We start from the raw sequence: 10,601 nt of genomic DNA, 5'->3' as shown, positions 1-10,601 counted from the left end.
TTGTTGTGTTGGCTCTTGTCATTTTTTATTTGACATTCTTAAGGAAAAGAGGTCAGTTCCCTGACTAAATAGTCAGGTATTGCATATTTTAAAAATTCTTGCAGCACACTGGTTGAAAATTGCTGGTTTAGAGCAATGCTAATAAAATATTATCCATGCAATACCTGCCTCAAAATCACCTGATTTATCGTATTTCCTCCCAGATATTTTCTAAAATTTCATATTTCTAGATATTGTCTATTATATATCAATTATCTGATATTATTTTCTTATCTTTAAAAGGTGGATATTAATATCTACTTTTCAGGAGTAGATTATTGTGTAACTGCCTACTTGTACTGCTTAATCCCTTTGAAATAGGTGGGAAATTATCTCCACAGACAGAGCTCACTGTGCCGTGTCCTGACAGACTTAGCCTGACCACACAAAAGGAGCAGAGACTCCATCACCGTTGCAGGTGTTAAGCCTGCTACCTGCTACCTACTTTTCTTCCTCCCCTGAGGAACAAACTGAGGTTTGCGTTTGATACTCCAAAGTATATAATGGGAAATTTTGGAATTTTACTTGAGAGTTAAATTTCTTTTTCTTTATCTTTTCTAAAAAATGAAAACTGTGCCCTGCCTGTGTGGCTCAGTAGTTGAGCACTGACCCATGAACCAAGAGGTGACTGGTTCCGTTCCTGCTCAGGGCACATGCCCAGGTTGTGGGCTTGATCCTCAGTAGGGGGTGTGCAGGAGGCAGCCAATTGGTGTTGCTTCTCTCTCATAGAGGTTTCTATCTCCCTATCCATCTCCCTTATTCTCTCTCTAAAAATCAATAAAAACATTCTAAAAAACTGAAACCTGCCCTTTTAACATCTACTTAAAGATATAATGAACGACATAAACTGATGAACAAAAGATAGATCTAGAGACATAGAATCATAGAACAGACTTGTCAATCCTCAGAGGGAAGGCAGGGGAAGGTGGGTGGGGGTAGGGGTCGTTGAGGGGGTAAGACATCAACTTGTATGCATATAAGCAAAACCAAAGGACACAGACAATAGGGTGGGGGGTGGGATGAAGGCTGGCGCTGGGAGGCAGGGGCAGGCTGGGAGAGAACAATGGAGGAAAGGGGGACATATGTAATACTTTCAACAATCTATATATATAAAGAGCCAGGGTCTGTGACATCTAAAACGACCAAAAGCTCAACCAAACACTGGAAGTTAGTTCTGCAGTCAGTGCTGTGGGTGCCGCAGTGACCCAGCACTGACTGCTGAGGGGGCTGTGGATCAGGCCTGGAGAGAGGCCTGGAGAGAGAAGCAGGGTCTAATCTGCAGCCTCCATGGCAGCTGTTGATCAGCTCTTGCTTCTCTTTCTCTCTGGGCCTCACCAGCAGCTTTGCTGATCAGCCCCTCCTCTCTGATCAGGCCCGGAAATAGGCCCAGAGAAGCTGACTGGCATAGAAACTGACCAATCAGAACTAAATCTGGGTGAAGTGCGAGGAGCTAATGGCTGCCTAGGAGGCAGAGCTTTTGACTCTGACTGGCATAGAAACTGACCAATCAGAACCTAATCTGAGTGAACTCCAAAGGCAGAACCTAAGGTGGGGGCTGAGGAGGAGTTTAAAGGGCAACAGCTGTTTAGTGTAAGGAGTAAGAAAGCAGTACAATTGACTTGGTTCTGGACAAAGCCATAGTGGTGGGGCATGGGCAGAGGCAATTAGGGGTGATCAGGCTGGCAGGGGAGGGAAGTTGGGGGCAAGATTAGGCCAGGGGGGGGGAGGACAGTTAGGGGCAATAAGGCAGAGGGGTTAGGGGCAATCAGGCAGGCAATCAGAGACAGTTAGGTGCGATCAGGCAGGTAGGCAGGTGAGCGGTTAGGAGCCAGTGGTCCCAGATTGTGAGAGGAATGTTCGGCTGCCAGTTTAGGACATCCCACAAGGGGTCCCCGATTAGAGAGGGTGCAGGCTGGGCTGAGGGACACCTCCTTCTCCCGCACAAATTTCATGCACTGGGCCTCAGGTAAAGAATAATAATTTTTTTAAAAAAGATATGCTGGCTTCCTTTTGGAGCCATACAGAAAAAGATATATCTACTCCTTATCATGGTCCTTTAAATATGTGAAGACATCTATAAATGTCTTTAGGCTATGCTGTGTTTTTATTTTAAAGAGATGATGTGTATATCCCTAATCATCTCATTTTCGTTGATATTTTCCAATTTTTCACGTTCTTAAAAGAAGGGTGCTTTAGCAGAATGTGCTGGATCACAGACAAGGAAGCAATTTACATTCCTGTGATCCCGACTTGAGATATGTTGCTTCACAAAAATTGTAGAGACTTTCTCCAACATTTATTATCATATCAGAAGCCTTTGTGATATACCTATGGTAAATATTTCCAACTGCCTTATCCTAGAACATAGTCCTAAATGATTTCACCTTAATTATGAGAGGAAGGTAAAAACTGGTAAATATTTAACTGCTTTATGAGGGTGATTCTAAAAAGCCATAATGCTTTCAATAGGAAATACAGGTTATAATAATAGAGAAAAACATTGTCGTTTACACCTGAGAGTTAATTTTTAATTGCATCTTGAATTTCATGGCCTATATACGGGAGAAAATAAAATCAAAACAAGAATTTGTCAGTAAACTGCAACTCAAAATAGGCATTGTTGTGTGCCTAGAAGATTCGTGGTATAATTATTTGTAATCCATATTAGACTTAGACTAAAGGGGACCTTACACTTAATGCATACATGGAATTGCAGTTAAATTTCTTAACAGCATCATTCCTGAGTCTAATCAGAAATCAGGTATTAAGGTCAGAACTATTTCTAAAATTATTTTTCTTAATCCCAGAAGCTATCAATGAAGTCTTAATCCAAATACACATAGAAACGTCAAATGTCTAGTCACCCAGAGAACATGGCATTTCAACTACTTCAGCTAACTCCATGGGTTTTGTTTGTTTGTTTGGTTTGTTATTGAATGATTCAGACTCAGATTTGTAATTTAATGTTTTCATTGTATTATCATAAATTCCCACATGAACACATTTTTTTAAAAAAAGCTTAATTTCACAACATATTTGGCATTCTCCTAACTTCACTCTCTATTTTCAATCATAATAAAAACAATAAGAGTAGCCAACATTTGTGATATGTTTACTATGAATCAGATATTGTGATTAGTGCTGTAATTGTATCAGTGGTTCCTAACAGAGTTGATGCACTTTAAGGAGCATTTTAGAAATATCTTGGTGTGGTTTTGTCATTGTCACAATTTGGGAAGCACTATTAAATTTAGTAAATGTGAACTAGAGAGAATCCTCATGCAATACATAATTCCTCCACACTTCCAACCCTCCACAAATGTTCTGTATCTGAGAGAAATTTCAGATACGCAACTGAACACTGTGTAGTTAAAAAATACTTTATATATTATGCTAAGGGAAATAAGCTGGTCAGAGAAAGACAAAAACCATGTGATTTCACTCATATGTGGAATCTACTGAAGAAACTGAACTAAGAAGCAAAATAGAGACAGATTCATAGATAGAGAGTGGGCTGACCGGTTGAGAGATGGGCAGGCAGAGGGATGGGGGGATTGAGCAACAAAAAGGGAAAAAGAAGAATAAAACCAGAGTGTAGAGATTGTGGTGGGGAGGGGAGTGGGTGAGGTGGAAGAGGGACTAAGGGGATAAAATTTATCTGATAAATGGTGGTAGGAAAAATAAAATTAATACTATAAAGTTCTGAATGTATAATTTTACCGTCCTTTGTATTTATCATTCTGAATGTAGTTTTTTAAAAAACTTTGCTATACTAGTTACCATAAATTATCTTTTCATGGTTTTAAAATGAAAACATGAACTTGATATTCTATAACAGTGGTCGGCAAACCACGGCTCGGCAAACCACGGCTCGTGAGCCACATGCGGCTCTTTGGCCCCTTGAGTGTGGCTCTTCCACAAAATACTGGCTCTTCCTCAAAATACCAACTTCTGTGCATGGGCTGTGAAGTTTCAATCTCACTGTACATGCACACCCGCACATGGTATTTTGTGGAAGAGCCACACTCAAGGGGCCAAAGGGCCGCATGTGGCTCGCGAGCTGCAGTTTGCAGGCCACGGTTCTAGAAAATTGTTGTGTTAAGAGTAAGAATAACAAGTTTTTCAACATTTTTAAATAGAAAAAAAATTCATTTTTTAAAAAAAAAATGATATCTCACCAAATGCAATATTTCTCATGGCATTTGAGTAATGGATAAAATATGCCAGGATTTACCAGAATTTATAACTTTTACATTCACATTTTTCTATGCATAAGTACAAGGACCTGACTGCTTTATTATCTCATCTAGTGTGGTTATATATATATAGCTACTTTCACTTTTATATTATTACTAGAGGCCCAGTGCACGAGATTTGTGCACTTGGGGTCCCTCAGACTGGCCTGCGCCCTCTAACAGTCTGGGAGCCCTCGGGGGATATCCAACTGATGGCTTAGGCCCGTTTCCTGTGGGGAGCTGGCCAGCTGTCAGCTGGACATCCTTAAAGCTGCTGCGGAGGTGGGAGAGGCTCCCTCCACTGCCATTGAGCTTGCCAGCCCACCTTGAGCCCAGTTCAGGACTTCTGGCAGAGCTGTGTTTCCCCTGTGGGCACGCACTGACCACCAGGGGGCACGTCCTGTGTTAAGCGTCTGCCGTTGGTGGTCAGTGTGTGTCATAGTGACTGGTTGTTCTGCTGTTCGCTTGATTTGCATATTAGCCATTTATTATACAGGATTGGGGTACTTACTTTTTTAAAAAACTTACTATTTTTTATTTAGGAGGGTAAAATAGACATTAGACAACTTTGTTGCATAAAGGGGGAATTATATTTTATTATATTCAGAATTATTAATGTATATTATTTTATTTAAGACTCAAGTTCACAATCAGGGATTATGGATTATTACATTTGTATTATATATGAACCTTAATCTAAATCTCACATCTCAAACTACATGAAGTTTTCAAAGAATTTTTTAACAGAAAAATTTCATAACCTCAAGTTAGGCAATTAATTTCTTAAATATGACACAAAAGCATGATCCATAAAAGAAAATTAGATAAATTAAACTTCATTAAAATTAAAATTATTTCAATATAAAGTTATTTATGGCCTAATATGTCCCAAAGATTATACTAAATACAAGCTTAGGGGTGATAAATAATACTAATAATTAAAAGTTTTGCTCTAATTTTTCTCCTTCTTCTATATCTGCTATAATTGCTACTGCTCGCTGAAGTCAATATACTTACCAATCTTTACTATCCAATATTAATCCAAAATTTAGATGAAAAGTTTTCTACCTCAAGGCAATGCTGATTCATTTCCAACATTTCCTGTTTAATAAAACTCTCATCTTTGTTGGTGATTTGGAGAATCACAAACCTTGCAAAGTCAAACACTTTTGACTGCTAACAATTTAAAGAATCCCTCCCTGATTCTTTTGGTTTTAACACCATAAATAATAGGATTCATCATAGGTGGAACAAGAAGGTATATATTGGCTATAAAAATATGGATATGTGGAGCAATGTGGTGACCAAATCTATGAGTGAGAAAAGAGAAAAAGGCTGGTGTGTAAAACACCAAGATGACCCATACATGGGAGACACAGGTACTTAAGGTCTTCAGGCGGGCAGCTTTGGATGGAAGATTAAAGACAGTGAAGAGAATAAGGACATAGGAACAGATGATCAATATGAAATCCAATCCCCCTGTCAGGCATGCCACAATTAGGCTGTAGGCTCTCCGAATCTTGGTTTCAGTACAAACCAGCTTTATCAGGGCCATAAACTCACAATAAGTATGGGAGATGACATTCGTTTTGCAGTAAGAAAGCCACCTCAGTAGGAAGGGGTGTGGACTGAGGAGGACAGTGCCTCTGAAGACAATGAACATACCCAAGCCTACAATCACTGTAGGTGTTAAGATAGTGGAATGTTTTAGTGCGTGGCAGATGGCTACATATCGGTCAAAAGCCATGGCCAAGATAAACCCAGATTCCATAGTAGACAGAGAATGGATAAGGTACATTTGTGTGAGGCAGGCTTCAAAGTAGATCTCTCTGTCATTGAACCAGAAGAGACTGAGTATCTTGGGAAGTGTAGAAGAAGTAAGCATCAGATCAGCCACTGAGAGCATGCATAGAAAGAAGTACATAGGTTCATGCAGTTTGTGGTCTGTCTTGACAATTAATAAAAGGGCAATGTTTCCCATCAGTGACAGTAGGTAGACCAGGCAGAAAGGAATGGAAATCCATTTGTGGGCAGCCTCCAATCCTGGAATTCCAAGCAGTAGGAAGATGGTTGGTTGAAGACTGGTCCTGTTATAACCTGCCATTATCCAAACAATGGATATTCCATGATCCTGTCCAAATTAAACATCACAAAGATTTTAAATATATAAAGACCAACTATTTTACTGTTATAGCTGGGGAGAGATCTTAACATCCAATAACAAGCAATTGGCTATTGAATTAATTTCTTCAGCAATGAATTGTCTCAAAGCATCAATACATAGGGCTCTGATTTTGGGGTAAGAAAAGTAGTAGAAAGGAATTTTCTATCCCTCTTTTCTCCTCCTTCTCTCTTTGTCTCTCCTCTACTTTTTCTTCTTTTTTTTCATAAAGTGTTATCCAGTTGGCTACATACATTTTAGCAATATTATGTAGTTTTTAGAGGAAGTTTCGATATATTCCTGAATACCAAAATAGAATTTCCTACCATTTTAATCAGCCAAAAAAATAAAAGCCCAGTCACCATGAATGAGATCCACAATTTGTATATTTAACTCCTGCTACCACCTCCCAAAGATTGTGCCAATTGTTATAAGGAGAAAGGAGATGTTGGGAATACTAAAGAAAAATTGGTTCGATAAAGAAGTGAGGACAAAACTGATCTTATAGTAGAAGATGAGTAATTGAGTTAATAAAGGAAGGAGCCTTATCTACATAAAATCAGCCGAACAGAATGGTACTGAAAATAATCCAATATAGAAAATGGCTAAGTCTGGAAAGTGCTGGTGTTCAGGTTACTAGATATTTGTCCTCTTTCTAAAATGATCAATTAAATTCTTCCAGAAGATACATAATATATTCTTCAGTCATACAATGCACTTTGTGCTGATTTCTGCTTCCCAAGTAAATTTAAATGCAACTCTTGGCTCAAGATAGCAGGTTATCAGAAGTGTGTACTGGGATATACTATTTTGGAAAGGTATCCTAACAATCCTAAATTTTAAATTGATACATCTTACGTTGGTTCAATTATTTGTATATAATAAGCTTATATAATATTAGGCATCCTTTGAGTCTGAATAGAACAAAATTTCATAAAAACAAATAAGGTTTTGAGAAAATGTAATTCAGGACTAAATTCTAAGGCTAGCTTAACAAAAATTATGAACAACACATACTTTTCAGCTTAAATATTATATTAATCTTCTTCTACCTTATTTTTTTGTCAATTCAAGAAGTTGTGCCATCTGCCAGACAACCACAAAGGCTAAATCTTCACTGCTGTGACCGGACCTAGGACCTTCAGCCTAGGCCCCACCATTCCCTTATCAGTGAGTTGTCCCTTCTTACCTTATTCACAGCTCCTTTGTCTATAATCTGATTATCTTACTTCCACAACTAGATGGACTCACTACTCAGTCTGAGGCTCAACATAATATTAGATATAATTACAACAGGGCCCATTACACTACTTATCCTAGGGGAGCAGAGGCCTGCAAGGAATATCCTATGTATAGACTCTTATGAGAATGCTATTTGATTGTAGGCAGTTTCACTAATCTCAGTCTCAAAAGGCACAATTTGGTCTTTTGGACTCAGCCTTATGGTGTCCATGCCACTTGAATTCTGAGCTTAGACATCAATAGGAGATAGTATCTGGACTCCAGGTCTAATGAGATCATTGGTTTATTGTACCCATGGGTTTAAGCACTAAATGGTTTCTTACAACACATGTAATGAGAGCTAGTAATGGAGGGTATTTTGGAGCAATGAATTTATGAATAATCACGGTGTTTATATTAATCTTTACATGCCTCTATATATTCTTAAATAATTCACCTGAATCAGTTTTAGTTCTGAAAGTCAACTGAAGCTCCAGGATATTTTATAGTATGTTTCTATTCTTGATTTCCCCTGAAATTTGTTAGATTGAATACAGTGTATCCATTGTCCCCATGTATAAAAGCATCATTATTTGTGGTTTAGTTGGGATTGCGATACAATGATTGTATATATTTTGCTACACACATGTTCCTTCTCATTCTCTCCTGCTCTGTATTTCAGGAAAAGTGAACATTACAGGCCATGTTTCTCAAGATCATAGATCATCTTTCCTTACACAGGGCTTGTTCAATGTACTAGGACAATTCTCTCTATTTCTTCAACTGCATCTATTCTATGGCTCCAGATTTTGCCAGAGGGTACTTCCAGGGTTTCAGCTTCTAGTGAGAGACTCATATTTCTGAGATGTGATTTAACTAGTGGTGCCTCTGTGTGTGGCTGGCTAGATTTTTTGTGGATTTTTGTGGTTTCTAATTTCTGGAAGTCCTCACTGTCAAATGTTGGGTTTATCTGAAGTTCTATAATTTGTGTAAATAATGAACTGTATTAAAGATGCTCTGTAATAAATAATATTTCCTGGTTTGATTCTGACTAACACAGATGCCACTCATAATAATATAGGGCTATTTACCTCAGAAATTCATTGAGTTGAAGAAATGATAGAGTGTTGTCCTCCTAATTATCTCTTTAAAAATATTAAAAGGGAATAATCAAAAGATATCAACAACCTCAACAGAAAAAAATATCATATATGAAAAATACTCAGAACTACTTTGTGATAAACAATGAAATACTGAAAACTTTTCCTCTATGGTCAGGAGCAAAGCAAGAATGCCCACTTTTACTATTTGTATTCAACATAATGCTGAAAATCATAGCCAGAGAAATTAGACAAGAAAATGAAATAAAAGGCATCCATTTTGGAAAAGTAAAATTAACTGTTTGCAACTAAAATCACCTTATAAATAGAAAACGATAAAGATCTCTCTCTCCCTTTCTCTCTCAGACACACACGCACTCACACACACACAGGCACACACACACACACACACACACACACGCACTCTAGACCCAATAAATAAATTATCAAATTACAAGTTACAAAATTATCATGTATAAAAACAGTCATATTTCTCTACACTATAAATGAGCCATCTGAAAAAGAAATTATACAATTTCATGGACAATAATATTAAAAAAGAAAAGAGGCATAAACTGAAGTTAAGATTAAAATTTGTACATTGAAAACTGCAAAAAATGCTGAAAGAAATTAAACACAAATAAATGAAACACATCTTGTGTTCATGGATAAGAACACTTATTATTGTTAATATGCCAAAACTACCTAGACTGATCTTTAGATTCAGTGCAATTTCCATCAATGTTGCAATGGCATTTTTTGTAGAAATATAAAATCCATATGAATTCTCAAGTTGTCCTGAATACAAAAAAAAAAACAACATTGAAAAAAATGGAACTTACTAGAAAGCTATAGCAATCAAACTGGGATAAAAACAAATATATAGACTATGCATAGAATAAAGGGCCCAAAATTAAGCTCTTACAAAGATGTTTAAGTAATTTCTGGAAAGGTGCCAAGATCATTCAATGAGGGAAAGATAGTTTCTCAACAAATGGGTTGAAATACCCAGTCTATATACAAAAGAATGAAGTTGGACTTTTATTTAATCTAACAAAAGAAAAACATGCAAATTGACCATAACTTTGCTACATCCCAAGCCACGCCCACCAGCCAATCAGAGCAACTACATGCAAATTAACCCAACCAAGATGGTGGCCAGCAACCACGGAGCTGGAGCAAACAGGAGGCTTGGTTGCCCTGGTGATGGAGCAAGCCAAGCATCCCACCTGCCCTGCCTGGCTGTGGCCTCTGCTAAAGGCAACAAAGTTTCAATTGTAGAAGATAAATAAATCCCAGATACCTGCTATCAGCCAGCCTCCACTGGGAGCTTGGGTGGCTGGGGGCCATGGCCAGCCTGCAAACAGCCATCAGTCCCTCACCCAGGCTTGCCAGACACTGCAGTGGGGACCCCCACCCTGAAGGAGCTGTGGCCAGCCTGCAAACAGCCATAAGCACTTCACCCAGCCTGACCACACCCTCATGGGGTGAGGGCCCTGCTGAGGGGCTTGGCAGCCTGTAAAAAGCCATCTGTCACTTACTCAGGCTGGCCATACCCTCATGGGGTGAGGATCCCCACTGTGGGCCTTGGCCAGCCTGCAAACATCCATAAGCCACTCACCCAGACTGGCCAGGCACCCCAGCAGGACCCCCAACCCTAACGGTGGTATGGCCAGCCTGAAAATGGCCCTCAGCCCCTCATCCAGGCTGGCCAGGCAACCCTGTGGGGATCCCCACCCTGAAGGGGCTTTGGCCAGTCTGAAAATGGCCCTCAGCCCCTCACCCAGGGTGGCCATGCACTCCAGCAGGGACGCCAACCCTGAAGGGGGTGTGGCCAGTCTGAAA

The 10,601-nt window shown here is 39.0% G+C and overlaps 1 protein-coding gene across 1 annotated transcript; it reads right to left on the bottom strand.

The window, feature by feature from the left end:
- Window positions 1–5,433: 5,433 nt before the first annotated feature.
- On the bottom strand, window positions 5,434–6,378 carry LOC102761740 (olfactory receptor 52K2-like). The gene has a single exon (XM_006775362.1). It carries the CDS (start codon window positions 6,376–6,378, stop codon window positions 5,434–5,436), a length of 945 nt encoding a protein of 314 aa, XP_006775425.1.
- Between the last annotated feature and the right edge of the window lie 4,223 nt (window positions 6,379–10,601).

This window comes from Myotis davidii, unplaced genomic scaffold (genome assembly GCF_000327345.1).
Source record: "Myotis davidii unplaced genomic scaffold, ASM32734v1 scaffold1129, whole genome shotgun sequence".
NCBI lineage: Eukaryota > Metazoa > Chordata > Mammalia > Chiroptera > Vespertilionidae > Myotis > Myotis davidii.
The sequence above is the reverse complement of the archived record's forward strand: the minus strand, read 5'-3'. Positions and strand labels throughout refer to the sequence as shown.

What these genes read in the sequence shown, in the direction of transcription:
- LOC102761740 (XM_006775362.1), bottom strand. Translation starts at nt 6,378, where the DNA reads ATGGCAGGTTATAACAGGACCAGTCTTCAACCAACCATCTTCCTACTG.